The sequence below is a fragment of the Rissa tridactyla genome, chromosome 8 (genome assembly GCF_028500815.1).
Source record: "Rissa tridactyla isolate bRisTri1 chromosome 8, bRisTri1.patW.cur.20221130, whole genome shotgun sequence".
In the NCBI taxonomy this organism is placed as follows: Eukaryota; Metazoa; Chordata; class Aves; order Charadriiformes; family Laridae; genus Rissa; species Rissa tridactyla.
Genome location: NC_071473.1, coordinates 7,349,558 through 7,367,428, shown reverse-complemented (window position 1 = coordinate 7,367,428; position 17,871 = coordinate 7,349,558). Strand labels below are relative to the sequence as shown.

The 17,871-nt window shown below is 50.2% G+C and overlaps 1 protein-coding gene across 3 annotated transcripts in view; it reads left to right on the top strand.

The window, feature by feature from the left end:
• Positions 1–4,091: 4,091 nt before the first annotated feature.
• PKD1 (polycystin 1, transient receptor potential channel interacting) overlaps positions 4,092–17,871 on the top strand; it is a 98,689-nt gene continuing 84,909 nt past the window's right edge. For 2 of the 3 annotated variants that reach the window (XM_054210486.1, XM_054210485.1), the window contains exon 1: positions 4,093–4,455. In XM_054210486.1, coding sequence (XP_054066461.1) covers positions 4,202–4,455 — 254 coding nt within the window. In that variant the 5' untranslated portion in view covers positions 4,093–4,201. Of the gene's footprint in view, positions 4,456–17,871 lie in introns of all 3 variants that reach the window. The other variant, XM_054210488.1, reaches the window with a different exon arrangement.

Here is a 17,871-nt window from a genome sequence, read left to right as displayed (position 1 = left end):
CCTGCGGGACTGGTGGGACAGGGAGAATTAACACTCTCTTAGTTGGGGTTTTAATTCTACTTCAAGTAAACAGTGTTGAGAAACTCTCCATTTGCTTGCCAGTAGGAGGAACCAGAAGAATCCCTTCCCCACAACAAGCCATTCCCAGCCTCGCAGTGAGCAACAGCCTCCCAGCCCCAGAGTACATTTTCCACTTCCATCATTTTCTGCAGTTTGTGTTTTAAAATCTGCCCCGACTCAGCAACGAGACCTTCCTCCAAGATCAAAAATTGTGATACAATGTGAACAAATTATTCTCTTGCAGCTGTATCGAGATTTGCTGTCTCCTTTCCCACTCACTCAATTATTTCCTTGTTTGTTGCCCTCATTACAGTTTGGCAGCCCTGGCTTTTGGGGCAGAGCCCTTAACTTCATTACATCTGCTGGATTACATTAGTGATCTAATCTGCTTATTACAATCCATACACAGGATATTTTCTCCTTGCTGTTATCTGAAGAAATACGGGCATCAGTACAGAAGAAATGGAAAAAAAAAAAACCAAAAAGCAATTTACAATTAAAGCAGCGGAAATAAATACATCGTAGTCACATGAGGAAGTAGTAACTGCTGAGCTATTTTGGGCACAATACATCATGCAAAAGACGATGTGTCTTTCAAGCAGATTTGAAGTCCAAAAGGCACAAAATGTTTTCGTAAAGTAAATTCTCATATACCTTACGTACCATGCCAAGGAGTGAAATCAGATGCTGTCAGTCATCTTATTTAAGGTTTGTAACAGCATTTGGATAAGGAAAGCCAGAGCCCCAGCTGATATAAACTGACATCGCTCTGTTGGTTTCAGCGGGACAATGCACAGACCTGAAACCACGCAGGTGCTTACGGACTTTGTTGGATCAGGACCGTCCTGGATCAAAGCACACCCGCTAGAGCAGGGAGGCGGTGAGCAGCTCTGGAGGTGTAGCACAGGCTTCATAACCCACAGTGGGTGTACCCCCAGTGCTGGTGGGTCCGTCCCTTGTTCCCTAGAGAATCGTACGTGCCTGCAATCACAAGAGGCTTCAAAAAATCCTACACGGTTAAAAAGCAAGTTCACTGTCACCTTTGGCTAGTCATCCTCCTCTTTCCTGAGCTTTTGAAGGTTACAGTGTGCCTGAGATGGAGGGAGCTCAGCGATAATCAGCTGTTTTCTCTTAGGCAAAGGAAAGATACCTGCGTTCCACCTGCTTGCAGGAGCTGGGGCATGCAGGACCGCAGCAGCCATCATGCAGCGCATGGTGAAAACCCATGACCTGGCCCCAAAGTGAGTGTGCACACACAGGACGACTCCAGCAAGGGTGTTTTACACCAACAAAGAGACAAGTTTTAGGCAAGGCCAGCCACCGAGAGAGGCAAACATGCCCCCACGGCCCTCCACTCCCCCAGGTCTATTCACAGAAGAGGAACAGCGGGGGTAGTAGGCTCTGAGGCTCCCGTCGTTTGTCTGGTACCACCCCGAACAATTGTTCTGCCTCCCTGCTGCTTGCACTCTTTGGATGCTTGCGGACAGCTAGCATGTCTCTCTCCCACCCCTTTTTGTTGTGGTTTCTCCCTTGAAAGCTGCCAGGCAGATTTCCTGAGCCCGCCAGTTGACAGGGCCCCACTAACACAATGCCTGCTGTAGAGTGTCAGGACGGCAGCTCCCCAGCACGCTCGCCGTCGGAGCACTGGGGGGCACTGGGGAACACTGGGTAACACTTGAAGGAGCAGCAAAAGCCGGTGGAGGCACCCTTTCAGGGTGCAGCCCTGAAAGGCGTCAGGAGCTCTGGATAGAAGGCAGATCTGCTCGGCTGTGCAAGCTGCTTCTGACAAGTACAAAATGCCTCTCACCCTGGCATCGGGGCGGCTGTTCAAGGGGTGCAACCTCTCTGAGGGTGGGCGACTCACCTGTACAGGGGAGGCAGCAGCCCGTCTCACAGAGGTAGCTGCCAGAACTTCCAGAGGTTTTCATAAAGACAGTAATTGCTGCAAGAGCCGTGATTGAACAGACCGTGGCTTCAGTTTAGCATGTGGGCAGTCCTGGGGACTCCCGGGGACGCTTGTGTGCTTGACACCAAGGCTCAGCTGGAGCGATTTGCTGCACTGAACTTAAATGTTACACAGGAATAATATTTTAAAGGGTGTGAATGGCTGCAAGAATTAATGGAATTGGATAAATTAAGAGCAAGATGCTCTTGTTCTCATTTACGAAAAACCCTGCTGAAAGTTTTGTCCGGATCAGCAAATCTCAGGAGAAAGCGCCTTTGGTTGGCACTTCGGGTATTAGCCCCCACTGAGCCCCTGTCTCTGGAGGATGTGCAGGATTTACTGCTCTGTCTTTCGGTCCTTGCCTCCCAAGTGTCCCTCCCCAGGCCACTTGCTGCAGGGAAGCATTGGGCACTGTGCACCCGTCCACTGCTTCCCCCAAGTCTCCTCCATCTTTCTGGGGGTCAGTCAGTCTCCAGATTGATGCTAGGCTTTCACCTCTTGCACAGACAACCACACACATACACCTTTGCTGTGTTCATGGTGAAAAATCCCTGCTCGGCCGGACAGGAACCACCAGCTCTGGTTTGCAGAGTTAAGTGATCCGGCACGGAACAAGTTCCATGTTTGATTTGAGCTTTCTTGTATCCTCCCCTGGGCTGATGGCTGGGGCCATGTTCCATACATACCATAATGCAGTAACGCAGCACGTATTAAACATGAACAAATTAGGGTCCCTGTAAAATTATTAGCTACCACACCTTCTTCTCCACCGCTTTTAAACAGGGCTGGGTTTGGTTTTGGAGAGATGTCCTCTTCCTTTGACTGCATAGATACTTTATTGCAGTGATGTTCTTCAGTCACTTTAAACTAGAAACAGTTCAGATCCCTGAGAAACCATCACAGAATGACAGGATTGACCTCATGACCAGTGCCCCAGACCAGTGCAGGGTGCAAGTGGCATTGAAGCCCGATGACTTTACTATGGTTAGCATTTAAAAAATGCACTGAAAAGTACGTTCTTCATCTCTCTCCAAGATATCTGAATTACCTGCTGTGCTATAGACGTGTAACACACACTGTATATACCCTGCAATGCTTACTGGATTCAGCAGGCTTGCGGTGCTGAACTGGCTCAGGAACGGCCACCAGCCGCGGGAACTGAGCACCAAAAGCCATCAGGGAGGGCACAGACGAGGGCTAGTGCTCCCCTCTGCCCGTCGCCCGAGTGTGCAGGGGAGGGGAAGCCCTCCCCCGTCATTTTGAGACACCTATCCAGCATCCAGCAGAACTCCGCGCTGCGTTGTCTGCCCTACCCGCTTTCCGACATGCTCCCACCAGGATACCCCTTGCCCGCCGGGACACCCCTGCCCCGTGGACTCCCCTGCTCCCGGGACCCCCCTGATCCCGGGATTCCCCCTGATCCCAGGACGTCCCTATCCCCCGGGACTCCCGGGGATCCCCCTGCTCCCCAGGAATGCCCCTGCCCTCCGGACGCCCCTGCCCTCTGGGATCCCCCTGCCCTCTGGGATCCCCCTGCCCCCGGGATCCCACTGCCCTCTGGGATCCTCCTGCTCCCGGGACGCCCCTGCCCCCCAGGATCCCCCTGCCCCCGGGACCCCCCTGCTCCCAGGAATGCCCCTGCCCCCGAGGTCCCGCTGCCCCCGGGATCCGCCTGATCCCCCATTGCCGAGCAGGGGCCGAGATCCGCGGGCCGGCCCCGGACCAGGAGCGAAGCCGGGATCCCCGGGGCGGCCGCCGCGCCCGGGAGCGGATCGCTCCCCTCGCCCCGGCCCTCTCCGCCGTCCGGTGGGCGGCCGCGCGGCGGGGGCGGCCCGGGCGGGCGGCGGGGCTGGAGCGGCGCCGGGTTTCCGCCGGGCGGGAGGCGGAGCGGGGGAGGCGGCGGCCGCGGCCCGGGCGGAGCGCAGAGCCGAGCGGCGCCGGGCCGGGGCTGTCAGCGCGGCGAGCGGGAGCCCAGCGGGCCGGGCCGGGCCGGGCCGGGCGCCGCCGCCGAGCAGCGCGCACCGCCAGCCCTGCGGGGAGCGCGGGGAGGCCGCCATGCCGGGCGGGCGCTGAGGCGCGGAGGGGGCGCGGAGGGGCGCGGAGCGGAGCGGCGGTAGCGGGGCGGGGCGCGGCCGGGCCCGGCCGGCCGGCCGGGAGAGCGGCGGGCCGGGGCCATGCCATGCCCGTAGGGGAGAGATGCCTTTTGGAAATGGAGACACTGGATCACAGCGCAAACATGGCGTCCCCGCGGCGCGGCTGCCCCTCTCGGGCTGGTGCCTGCTCTGCTCCCTGCTGTGCGGGGGGCTGGCGGCGGCCCGGGCGCCCCCGGCCCCCGCCTGCCAGCCCTGCGCCGCCGATTGTAACTGCACCGGCCCCGCCTGCCTCGTCAACTGCTCTGCCCGCGGGATGGAGCGCCCGGGGACCGGCATCCCTCCCGCCGCCACGGCGCTGTGAGTACCGCGGGGCGCGGCCGGCCCGGGGCGGGCGGGCTGGTTGTGCCGTGGGCGAGCGCTGGCAGCTCGGCTGCCCGGCAGTTTAATTTGTCCTCGAGTGTTTCCTTGAGCGTCGTTGCGCGTCGGGCCGTGGTGGAGGTGGGACGCGTGACAGCAGGGACAAAGATGGAGAGACGTCGCGGAAAGTTTGCCTTCGGCCTGCGGGGTCAGAGACGGGCAGGAGTGGCCCCAGAGAAAGAAAAGGGACAATGGCTTCAGTAGGTGAAGTGTGCGGGCCCAGCCTGGCAGCACTGCTCGGGCTCGCTGGCTTTGGCTAGCGTGGCAGGGCTGATGGCCCCCCAAAAGTCCCTGCCCTGGGGATGCGCTCGACTCTGCACCTGGAGCAGCGTTTTCAGGATTCAGCCCCAAACGGGTCACGTCCTAACGCTGCTCGTGTCTTGCCAAGAGTTGGCTACACGCGGGGCACGTAGGATACACCGGGGTGCGAGATCCAGCACAGCCCGGCAGTTGGGCAAACTGTAGGATAACGTAACATTCCCCATGGGTCGTTAAAGAGGACTGGGGAATGCTGCGCGGAGGGGTTTTGTGCCGAGGGTTTAATTTCTGAGGTTCTGGAGGAAATCGCAGGAGGAGAATGATGTCAGGAAATGAGCAGCTGAATGTGGGTTAAATACTGTTCTGTTAACGGCAAATCCAAAAGACTCAAGTAACAAGTTCAAATGAAAGATTTCGCCATGAAAAGTGCTAGGATGGGATGACAGTGTTGTTTGCGTCCAGATCCTGATTTTGTTGTTTTGGGAAAATCAGTCAGAAAGCTATGTTTCTTGGAGATGCATTAGAACGGTCCGTATGCTCAGTCACTTAAATAAAGTTACTGTATGATGCAAAAAAACAGATTTAGGGGAATAGTGTGGTGTTGTTTTTTTTTAATTTATTTTTGAACCTAAATTTGTTTTCCTTAGGGAATAACTTTTCTATTCTTGAGGAGACAAAAGCATCGAGTGATTCATGTAGGAGAGATGACGTGGGGCCCGGCACAGTAGAAAAACCTCACATGAACTAATTTCTACTGGTATTTCAACACGTTAAGGGTCCGCTTTCCTATTTGGATACTCTTAACTAAGTTTCCACGTCAATATAGATGAAGAGATATTGCAGAAGTTGTGAAGGACCACAGTAAACATTAAATTGTAGGTCTGCAAAATCTGTCTAGACTAACTTAGGAAATACGTGCACTTCTCTAAATCCAGCAGACAAGGTGTTTTCCAACTGTTTTCTTACAAGATATGTTTAGGCTTTTCCAAACAAACTAGCCATTGTTTGTTGCCGAAAGTCCCTAAGTGGGAACAACTGATTTTTATTAGTGGGTTTCTGATGTTGCGTTATCTGTTGTCAGTTAGACACAGGGATCTACAGCTCTGGAGACTGAATGTGCCGTTGCGACAGAGGTGGAATGTGCCAGCGCTTCGCTGGTCATTTGTAGAGCAGCCTCCTGAAGACTGTGATGATAAGTCCTTCATTTGGCTTTTTAAGGATTTGGGGTTATTACAGTGTGTTTCTAGGATTATTAATTTTGGTAGTAAGTGTTTGAGACTGTTTATATTATTGTTGTTTAGAGGCGTTGAGTTGTAAAAGCTCCCAGAACGTTTTGGATTAGATCCTATTATGCGATGACAAATTGGAGTTGGACATAAAGCTCTTGCAGGTCAACAAAACAAAGTGCCCGGAATGTGGGAAGGGGAAATCTACTAAAGCCAATGGACTGAAAAGGCAGGATAGTGTTACTGACATCTTCCTCTGATTTCGATGGAGAAATGTTTGTTTACAGCACTGTTGAGAGCAGTGTGGTAAGGGGAAGAGCTTTGCTCCGCTGAGGGATGATTGTCTTTGGAATTTAGACTGTAGAGTCATCGTTGTCAGCCAGCAGATCATATTCTGTGCACAGTCACGACTCAGCTGAAAAAGTGTGTGCTGGTAATATTCTGATGACTGGTATAAGATGTGCTGAAGCGGTCTGCCGTGGCACATGGATTTCCTTTGGGGAGAAGTTTACTGCCCTGTTTGACCTCCTGATGATGGGAAAGAAGGCATGTGAACTTACGTTGTCAGTATAACCATGAAAGATTTACAGATTAATTTCTGTTGGGATGAGAGGGACTCCGGCTCATGACACAGTGAAGTTATGCAAGTGGTTTTGTCTATTCATTTCATGTTCCCTTTATTGAACGCTGACAGATAAAGTAAATAATGCTTTTAATGATTGCTGTCTATTCTGTCATTAGAGGAAAGCTTCTTTTTAATATCTCAACAAAACTTTTTTTAATTAATCTGGAACAAAACCAGCCTTTAAGAAGGCCAAGTTCAGAAAATTACTAGCGCCAAAGCTCCCTAATTCTGCGGCAGGCATGTGTGCTAGCAGTTGTGCTCAGCGAATGCGATACCGTACCCCTAGCTGTAGAAGTAAGGCCTAGGAAATTAATTCCTCTCATATCCGATGTTATAGACATAGCAACTTTGAAGAAATACGTGCCAACTTCGGCAGTGCTGTTACTAGGAGTACAGAAGAAATGCCCCATCCAAAGAATCACTAAGGAAATAAGCTCCACTGCTTGCAGACGCTACATACCTAGCTGGAAGCAGTCTCCAGGCAGACCGAATGGGAATATTGGCCCCCTCCCATCGCCAGAGTCAGGTTCTTGAAGTGTAATGCAAAGTCTGGCTGGAATCAAGAGCAAAGTCTGTTTTTCCAAATAATCTGCAGTGCGCAACATAAAAAAACCCCTATACTTCAAGAGCAGCACGCTTCAAGTGGCAGCATTTGCACTTCTGAGTTTCTCTGTGAGAAATGCTCTGATCTGATCTCTTTTCAAGTGCTCTGCTTTCAGAGCTACCGGATTTTGTTCGCATTTACTTTGAGACTTAGCTGTTTCATGAGCTGGTATCATTTCTTTCGTTCCTCAACTGGAAAAAAAGATTTTCTGACTTCCCCTTGCAAATATTGACTATTTCTGCCACAGCTTTAGTATCGTGGTAGTTTAGAAGTGGAGATTAGAATCTCAATTTAAAAGACTAGAGTTAAACTCCCTTGTTTTTCCATCTTTAACGTGGAACACTATTTGTGGAGGGGTAAAAGGAGAAGCTGAAATCAGAGGAGCTCTGCTATCACCACACTCCTGCAGAAGCAGAAGCTCTGCAGATTTGGGTGTCATAACTTTCATCTAAAACCCAGCGGGGGTTTTTTGTGGCTTTGGCAGTGAGCCCTGGGGTTACACTGCCTAGCCGGTGACTTCACCTAAGCAAACCTTCTTAAAATAAACAGATTTTATGATTCAGGAACCTACAGTCTGTGATATTTTAAATTTCAAGAGATGGCAACGATTGGTAGATTTTGGTATTATGTGATGCGGTAAAAGCCTTTTCAAGGCTCAACGTCTTCAGAAGCTATCGGAGGGGAAAAAAATCCAATTTAAACTAAAATCCAATTCAGGTAAAACCACAAGCAGAGCAGTGTCTGTACAGTAGTGTCCAGTCCACAAAGGCAAAATAGCTTTACTTCTGTTCCTAGAAAAAACTTAAACAGCCTGGAATGTCATTTTTATAAGAAGCCATATCCCCAGTGGAAACAAGGCTGTATTTCTCTTTTGTAAGAAGTTTTGGAAGGGGAAAAAGGTCCAAATGAGGTGCTAGATAAATATTTTGCAAATGAGATGCATTCAGCCTGTGGAAGGGACCAATCACATAAGCAAACTGTAACTATAGTTTAAGCACCAAACAAGGAGGCAATTCTGCATTATTCTGTCAGAGCATAATGGTCTGTGGTGTTAGTGAAGTGTCACCGTAATGCCATTACAGCAGTGGCATGAGCAGGTGGTCTGGGTTGTTTATTGTGCTCCTTCCTAAAGCTTCAGAGAAATTTGAGTGCTGTTCTCACAAGTGAGAAATTTACCCTTTTTAAAATTAAAACTTTGGGGCTTTTTGGGTGGTGTTTAAAAATGTCCTAACAAAAATGTCCTGCTAGGTAAGAAAAGAGGTGGCTTTTGAAGGTGTTCCTGCTCCGTGGCAAATGTTGCAATTAAATAATCCCGAGCAGCATCAAGGTGTCTCACTTCCTTGACACCAGCCCAGCATTTAAAGATTTTGTGGTTTGCAATTCAGTGCAGCCAAACCTACAAACCCTGGTAGTGTCAGAAAACCACACATTGAGAAACTGTAGCTAAATATCTCGCAGCCCCATCGGGCAGAGTGAAGACCTGCTGTCTGAATGCCTGCTCCTGACCCTTGTCAGACGTTAGGAGAAAGCAATATCGTGTCTCTGCTCACCCCATCTTTTGGGATTCCTTGACATCTGGTGTATTTTTTACCAGGTACTATTTGCGTTGATTTTTCCCAGTGTTTCCTGCAAATTTTAATTTTACTGGTGGTGTCTTTCTGCTTGTGGCTTTTTCCCTGTTGGAGTGAAAGTGTGGGCTCGATCCTGTTGTTCTCCTGCTGGCACGCCCCTGACGGGTCTCTCTGGCATTTCCCCCAGCTGCTTTCATTCTGCTCTCACAAGAGGGGGTTTTAAAAAGAAAATCACTCAATGAGAAGGTAGGGTGAAACAGACTCATCTGGTTTGTTAGTGCTTCTCTCCCTGTTTGCCATTTAACGGGATTCCTTGTTTTATCTCCTCATGCCGCGGTTTCCACACTGTGGTTTCCATAATGCGTTTCTGCGTCATCCTCTCTCCATTTCTTCAAGCTTTGTTGCCCTTTGATTGATCGTTGCAGTTCAGCTCGATTTTGTATCATCTTGTATCTTATTTGCTCCATATGTCCCCAAACATTTCTCTAAGTTGTAATAAGTGAGTATGAAAGCAAGCGGGAGGGAAGAAGGACAGCTCAGGAGCAAAAAAGTGCTTTCCGCTGCCAGAGTGGAGCGCGCCAGGAGCTGCACAGTCAGAGGTGCTTGCTCTTACCGTGAGGAGAGTGCATGGGGGAGTGGGGGGGACATGGGAGTGTGGAGGACATGACACTTGTGAATTAGTCCCTCCATGGCCAACAGCACGATTTAAGCAGTCGCTGTCAGGCTCAAAGGAAAAGTTCTGTCTCTTCCACAGTGGAAAGTTGGCAGCTCTGCTCGTGGGCTGCACTTAATGGTGCTATTGCTGGTCGGAGGAATGGCTGCTACCCCACATCAGCCCAGCCTTTTCTCGCCCCACATCAGCCCAGCCTTTTCTCACCCCATATCAGCCTACTCTTCTCTCACCCCACATCAGCCCAGCTTTCTCTGGCCCCCACATCAGCCCAGCCTTCTCTCACCCCGCATCAGGGCTGCAGTGCTACTGACCACACTCCCCTTGTAGCTTCTGCCACCTACATGGAACGTGCTCTGCTGAAGGTCGCTGCCTGTCCCAACAGGAGGATGAGGGCATCAAATCAGACCTCCCCAGCCCTTATTTCTTAACCTGCCTTTGCAGTAGAGAATTAGCTTGTTTTTTGTATCGAAGGACTGTTGTTTACTCAGACACTGAAGCTAAGTTGGCATCTCCGTTTGCCAAAACTAAAAATGTCAAATTGAAATATAACGATAGTTTTTGCTTTGCAAAGGGCACAAAGAGCAAAACCATGTGATTACAGCCATTCCTATTTTTTCAAAGGGTAGCTATCATCAGGAGGAGCATCAACAACGTGCAAGTTGACCATCTGTAGCATTTGCAGTATATTATGGGATCTGTGACCAGTAAAAAGATTCTGTCCTCACTTTCCAGCTCCTCCCTTTCCGTCAAAAGATTGCATCCATTTTGATGATGTGCTACCACTGGATTTAAACAGAGACAATCAAAACAAAGTGTAATATTTGTCTGTCAGCTGTTTCTGACGGTCTAACAGTAAAAATAGTTCCTCTCAGGTTAGGAATGAGTACATCTCTTTGGCTTCCTGGCATCAGACCTAGTAAAAACTTCAATAAGCTGAGATCGGAGAGCTTCAGATGTGGCATACGGTCTTGTGTTATTATGTTTAACCCAGCATAATTTTTAATTTAATTAGCAATCCTTGTTAAGATAGTGTGATACGCTGGTTTGGTAACAGTACTTGATGGAAGGAAATGATCATGTTTACTTTGTGGTAATGAATCTCCCACCTCTGGCATTTTTCGGTCGCGGTGCATGTGCCTTAACCCTGTGGCCCTGCTTTACCTCCAGTCTGGGGTCTAGGGGCTCCCCACAGACAGCGCGGTGTTGAGAGGCGATGAGACTCTTCCTGCTGCAGTCGTGCTGGCATATGCTCTTGAGCATCACCAGGAGAAGGCTGTACTCACTCTGACTGCAGACACAGTCTGCAGCAGCTCTCGCTTTTGACGAGCCTGCGGGATGATCTGTAGTGACATGAATTCTGGATCCAAGCCAGGACACTCAGCCAGCCTGTTCCTATTCATTTGAAATTGTACCTGGACACCATACCATGCCTCTTTTTTGTTCTAGTGACACCTGGGCAACTTGTATTCTGCCCGCCTATACAGACAGCTCCTTGTATCAAGAAACACATTTGGCTCTGTGCAATAATGTTTTGCATGTTTGTGATGAAGTCATGAGGTCTAATCACTGGTTTGAAACTCAGATTTCCAGGGTGGAGTTTGTAGCCCTGGCTGGAGCCTGTGCCCACCTCCTTGGGCAGACATCACTAATGGTACTTGCAGATCCCCAGCAATGGCCTCTTCACAACTCCATTGCAACATCCCCTGGCAGGACCTCGGCCCTGGCTCCCGCAGGATCTGGGCTGCTCTGGGCTCCTCTAGCAGGGAGGAGGACTTACGCAGGTCCAGAAGCAAAAGAGCAGTTGTCCCTGCAGCATTGGTTGAGACAGGCAGTGAAGCCTCTCCTTCCTCTCCCTGATACGGGATTCTGTAAACCCCTTTCCCTGCTGGGTCAGGGGACAGAGGTCCTGCTGGGAACGGGTTAAATAGGTTCTGCTACAGCAAATGCTTCATCGTGCTTCATCGTCAGGGAGAGGTGGGAGTGGCTCTCTAAAAAGAGGATCTAGGGTGTGGGTTGAGTCCTCCTGAGGGAGGAACCCGAGGAACAGCTAAGCCTGGGAAAGCAGAGCCCAGACCAATTGTGTTGGCCAAAGTTGTTAGTTTCTCTCTCAAAGCCACGCCTCGGGAAGGGGGTGGAGTGAGTCCAGCCTGAAGCCTGCAGATTTTGTTTTCCGTCAGGTTGGTGAAAGGATCTGTGTCTAGTCCCATCAGGGGCCGTGTGTGGAAGCTGCGTGTGATTCTTGCTGCCCTGCAAACAGAGCCAAGGTGGTTAGCTGGCGGGTGGCAGGAATATGCTGTGAACAGGTGAGGGGATGCATCCTTTTACTGTGCTGCAGTGATGTGAGCACATGGGTCCCGCTCACAGCTGAATAAAACCCAAGATTGTTCCTTTTTGTGTATTTATTTTGGTAGGGCAACCTCGCGTCGCTTGAAAGAGCACTACAGAAGTGGCTATTTTTGTACTTCTCTGTTCATCTGTTTGCCTCACAGCTGGGCTGGTTGTGTTTCAGGGGTGGAATACGGCTTAGCCTTTCCAAGTGTGGCTCGGAAAAAACAGATGTTTCAGTTCCTGTCTCCACTGCCGATGCTCCCATATGCCACATTTCCAAGAGCAGGACATCAGTGCTGGCACACAGGCCCTGGACTGTGCACAGGGGAGGCCCTTCAGCTCTCCCGTGTGTGCGTGCTGTCAGTGGAGCTGTCAGGAGAGCTGGCCACACAAGTGTTAACTGCGAGGGGAAGCACATGGCTCCTCGTCAGCACCTGTGTGCAGCCCAGTGCACCCCTGGCGTCTTGCTGGCAGTGGGGATCGGCGCTGTCAGTATGGAAATGTTCATGGGTTTTGCCTCATGGGTTGCTTCTGTGCTCTTGCTTAATGGCTTTCACATGCAGAGGCTGCGGAGCTGTTTGCGAGCAGAGAGTACCGTCTGAGCCACACTCTTCAGCCAGTGCCAGGCAGTCTGCGGGGTGATAAGAATAATAATCGTGGTCCCCATCCTGTGACGCGTGCTCCCAGTGCAGAGTGTGTGCTGCGTTTCCTCTCCTGGGGCTTAGAGAGCTGAGGGAACAGTTGGAAACCGCAATGAGATGCAGAGTAGACAGTCTCTGAGAAAAGCGTTGCAGCCACATTCCCTCCACTTAGCCACTTTTTTACTGCCTCAGACACCTCTGTTTAAGCTTTCTTCCTCAGAAAGAGGAGTGCGACAGGGTTTTTGGGAGAGTGTCTTGCCTTGTCACCCACAGACAGATGCTTGCACAGGAGCATTGTGGAGACCTTGTGAAAGGGTCTGTGCTCTGCTGGGGTCTGTGCAGACAGCATTGTGTACTGCCTGGAGTGTGGAGCTGGCCCTCGGCAGGGAGTTGTGTTTCACCCCTCCCCAGATGAAAAGGATTGGAAAGCCTTCTGGAAAGACTGAGTTTTCAAAAGGAGGAGTTTGGATATGGAAAGAGCAATCAACTGGCACCTTTAATATTTTGTATTGCTGTACCACCTCTGGGGTCTCATAGCTCAGGCACAATGCAGACACAGCAAAGAGACAGCTCTTACCCAAGACCTGCAGGTGGTCCAAACAATCCTGCAAAAGCGTAAGCTTGGAATATGGGCACTTGCCTTTGAGGTGTTAGAGCTGCTGCCATTCCGATCTCATAAATGATTCCAGCAGACCATATAGTGATTCCTCAGTTGATTTGTTTCATGAAAACAGCCCTTGCACTGAAGCATAGCACAATTAAAAAGAAATCTTCTCCCATTTCCTAAAGTAAAACAAAGCACTCATCTGAAATACGATGCAGGGTGATTCCCTGGGAGAAGAGTTTCCATTGGAAAATATCTTGGCTCCTGACCAACCCTCTGTAAAGCAGTTGCAGAGGGCGGCTCATTATTGCTACCTGGGTGATTTTTTAGAAAGGGACTGTTAGATAAGCAACAAGTTGGTGAAGCCATTAGTCAGGATCCCTTCTCAGCTACTTCACTACATGGTAAAAAAAAGGTTCCCTGTCTTCCCGGAAAGAGGAGGCAACTGCAAGTAGAGAGCCACTGAAATGAACAAAGTGATGTTGGCCAGAGATTCATAAGTAATGAATTAAATCTGTGCAGATCAAAGGTTTCTATCAGAGTGTGGGAACGTTATTTTACTCCTACAGAGGGAAAACATGAAGTCACTGGCTTTATGAACTGAACTCTGCCTAGATTTGCAGCCCCTGATTGCATGGATCAGTGCAAAGTTTGCATCAGAAGTCTTAAAAAATTAGTGTAGACAAAACTGAGGTGGTAAGACAAAAGCTAGAAGAGGCCAAGGGTTAGACTATGTTAGTCTTTCAGTTGCATTAAGAAAATTCGCTGTAGCTAATATATGTGGTGGCTTGGGTTCATAGCGGCAGTAAGTAATGGCTTTACTTAAGAAAAGAAAAAAAACCTGCTGCCCCTGTGTGCAGTAAAGCGGTTGTAGGGCATAGCACATAGTAGGACAGCACCATGGAAACAAAGCTTAAGCTGTCTGGGTGGTACTCGAGGCTCTGCGAGACTGACACAACACAATTCCCAAGTTTTAATTTAGAGAGAAGACACACCCCATTTTTTGGAGGGAGTGCCAGGAGCATCACTGGTTCTTGATTCTGTTTCATACAATACAAAATAACTTCAGTAGTCCAACAGCCGGACCCTGAACTCTGAGACCCTTGGCCCTCACTGCTGCCCTGTTGTCACTCATTGCATCTAGCAATTAGCCATTTCTTGAAAAGCTTTCTACCTTTCCAGTGCTTGCAGGAGAGTGAACTGTCAAGGTAGCAATGTCACTGTCCTTGGACAAATTAGTTTCTGATTACATGCATTGATTGCATCTGATACAGCCACCAATTTAAGTTGCATTACCTTGTGCTGAGTGTAGTGACCCGTGTTATGCAGCCAGTCAGACTGAAGTATTACTCTCTGGCATAGTTTAGAATTTGCAGCATTTAAAGGGTTAATTACAGCTAGCCATCAGATCTCTAAAACAAGCCAGCAAAGCCCGCTGCTGCATTCTGTCTTCCTGTGGATTAGCTGTGACACATCCAAGTCTGTAGCTTGATCGCATAACTTCAGAGAGAACTGGGAGAAAAGACTATGTTTGGAAATTAATCCCTAACACCCCCGCTCCCACAGAATGCTAAAGCTTCCCCTGAAGTTGATGCACTCTCTAGCTGCTTGGGAAAGACGTTTCATAAGTCATTGGAGAGCCCTGGATCTTTTGAGGGCATGCAGCCCTACTCCAGATCCTCTCCTCTTGCAGGTCGATGGTCTGTCAGCAGCATGGAGTGCCTTTTTCTCCCTGTGCACACTGTCCACAACTCCTGTTCATTGCCATAGAGAGGGGAGATGGCAGTGGAGCCAGCGTTGTGTTTATTGGCTTTCCATGCAGTTCCTGGAAGTTGTTAAATTCTGCAGCAGCCATGGAGGCTGTGTGCAGTGTGCTTAAGGCCAGGATTTGCTTCCCCCTCTGTCCTTCTCCCCTCCGCAATCAGGGAATTGAAGTGCATACCTTCGTTTGGGAAGAATGCCGAGCTACTGGGGGCAGTGTTGTCTAACAGCTGGAACACAGAGGGGAAAGCCGGACTTCTTGGTTTTGTTTTTAGTTCCGACCCTGGTTGTGTGGGCTGGGCTGTCCTTGATTCATCTGCACTCAGTCTCTCCTGGCTGAGCTTCCTTGCCTCACGGGAGCATTGTAGTGGTTATTTATGGGAATTAAATGCTTGTGGAGGGCTTAAACGCTTGGCTGCTGGATAAATGCCCTGGATTTCTAATTCCTACTTGCTTGGTGCCATGCCATCCTCGTGAGAAGGCAGCAAAACATTATCCTATACCAACTCTCCGGAAGCTGAATCTCCACTCTGTGCAAGGTAAATGGCAGGGCAGCAAAACACACATGCGTACTTGTTTTGACAAGCTTATTGGTAACCCTAGTCCTGCCTTCCTGCCCCTGCTTTTGCTTCAACCTCTTCTTGCCATCATCCTTCAAACTAAACACACAACCTTGTGCTTCACTGGTACGTAACATGTGGCAGGTACTGGAGCCAGCAGGATCTCACTGCGCTATCGTAGTTGGAGAACCATTCGTTTTTCTTTTAACGCATCTAAAAAAAGAGAAGCTTTGTTTTCTGCCCATCTTTATTTTTTGTTTCAAGGCAGTGCCATCAGTTTCCCAAACAGAGACATGCCAGCCCCAAATGGGGGGTCAGCGCTGACTCTGCCCAGGGGCTCAGCTCCTTAGAGAAACGTGGCAGCTCCCTGTGGGCTCCTCAGGGCAGAAGGACAGGGGACTGGGAACATTTTCCTCACCAGGAGCAGCCTGGGGAAAGGAATGGTGTAGCCCCAGGCTGCAGGTACAGAGATGGATGTGCAAGGCCTGAGCCGTGCTGCTGGGACAGGCTGGTTCCCCACTGCAGGCCTGTGGCCATGCTTGTGGGTCTTACTCCCCTCAGCAGGGCGGCTCTCCAATGCTGCCAGCACCTGCAGTCTTTCTCCCAAAAGCATCCTACTTCAGCTAGGAACCAGTTTACATCAGCCGGGCGCCATTTTACTTCAACCAGGTGCCACTTTACCTCAGCCAGGTGCCATTTTAATCTCACCAGCTGCCATATTACTTCAGCTTTGGGGCAGCTTTTGCTCTCCAGTGCCATTTCCCCCCGCTCCCCCCCGAGGTCAGCCAGCCCACAGCTCAGGGGATCTGGCAGGCAGGTCTGTGTGGTGTTAGCAATCCGACTCTTTCTCAGCCCCAGGCAGCCCTCCTGGCTGCCTTCACCCAGCAGGCCTGCAGCAGGCAGCCTGTTGCAGTCGCTGTGGCAGGGGGCTGTCATGGCGCACGGCAGCAGATGGGCAGTCTCTGTGAGACCCCCTGTACTCAGCACTGGTGAGCCACACCTTGAATACTGTGTTCGGTTTTGGGCCCATTGGTACAAGAAAAACATTGAGGTGCTGGAGCGCAATAAAGCTGGTGAGGGGTCTAGAGAACAAATCTTATGAGGAGCGTCTGAGGGAACTGGGGTTGTTCAGGAGAAAAGGAGGCTGAGGGGAGACCTTATCGCTCTCTACAGCTACCTGAAAGGGTCTTCTCCCAAGTAACAAGTGATAAGACAAGAGGAAATGGCCCCAGATTGCACCAGGGAAGGTTTAAGATAGGTATTAGGAAAAAATTCTTCACAGAAAAGGTTATCGAATGTTGGAACAGGCCGCCCAGGGAAGTGGTGGAGTCGCCATCCCTGGAGGTGTTTAAAAGATGGGGAGACATGGTGCTGAGGGACATGGTTTAGTGGTGGTTTTGTCAGTGTTAGGTTAACGGCTGGAGCTGATGATCTTAAAGGTCCCTTCCAACCTAGATGATTCTATGATTCTGTGATTCTGTGTCCCAGGCCGGGCTGAGCCCCCTGCCCTGCCTCGGGGCTGCGGAGTTGGACCTGCTGACACCGCCGCCGTGCGGCTTCAGCATCAGGCAGTCGGTAGCTCTTGGCTGTAGCGCATACTACAAGATCCCCGCTGTTAGATGTTTGTTTAATGATGGCTGATTAGGGGGAGAGGAGACTGGCCCTTTCCTCCTCCTTAGGGGGTGCGTTTCGGTATTCCGACTGGGAGTTTGAGGATGTCTTGATCCTCTGCCTAATCAAACTCAGTGCAGGGCACGAAGAGCCATGTCTCCGCTGCGCTGCTGCCACCGCAGCCTGGAGCACGGCCTTCCAGAGGGAGGGATTCTATCTTTTACAATACAAAACACATTTCAGCAGCAGCATTTTTTTTTTTTATTGAATCTAGAGCAAAAAAGCCCGCAGCAGGAGCTTGAACTTACTGTTGGGATGAGACACAGGACTGTGGCAGGGATGGGTCCCAATTCTCCTTCTGGCTGCAACTCAACTTTTACACTTGTTTCTTTTAACTTCTTGGGGTCCTAATTCTTGCCGGCTCACGAGCTGTCTGGCAGTAGCAAAACCATCGTTGGACATCTATAGGGAAAATAAGAGTTTATAGTCACAGTAGTATGGGTGGCAGAGGATCAGCACAGAGGCAAGTGTGCGTGCCTGGTGTGACCATGAGAACAGTGCCGTCAGGTTTATATTGCTGAATTAGAGCATGAGAGTCTTGCTGTTGCAGCATGAGGTTCTGGCTTCTGCAGAGGAGTGTTTTAATCCTTCCCACCTACTCTTTCAGATGCACCATGTTGTGCCGAGGAAGGGCTGCTCTTAAATCCCACTTGGCCATCAGTTTGTGGAGGCCATGAAATACTCTGGTGCTCATACTGCAAGGACAGGTTTCTGGGTCTTGGGATACTGGGTATCCACATATTTTGAGTCTCCATATACAGTTTTAGCTGGTGTCTCCCTGCCCCGAGTGTGTGCTGTGAGGGTCCTGGTGTTGAACAGTCTAAGCAGACACCT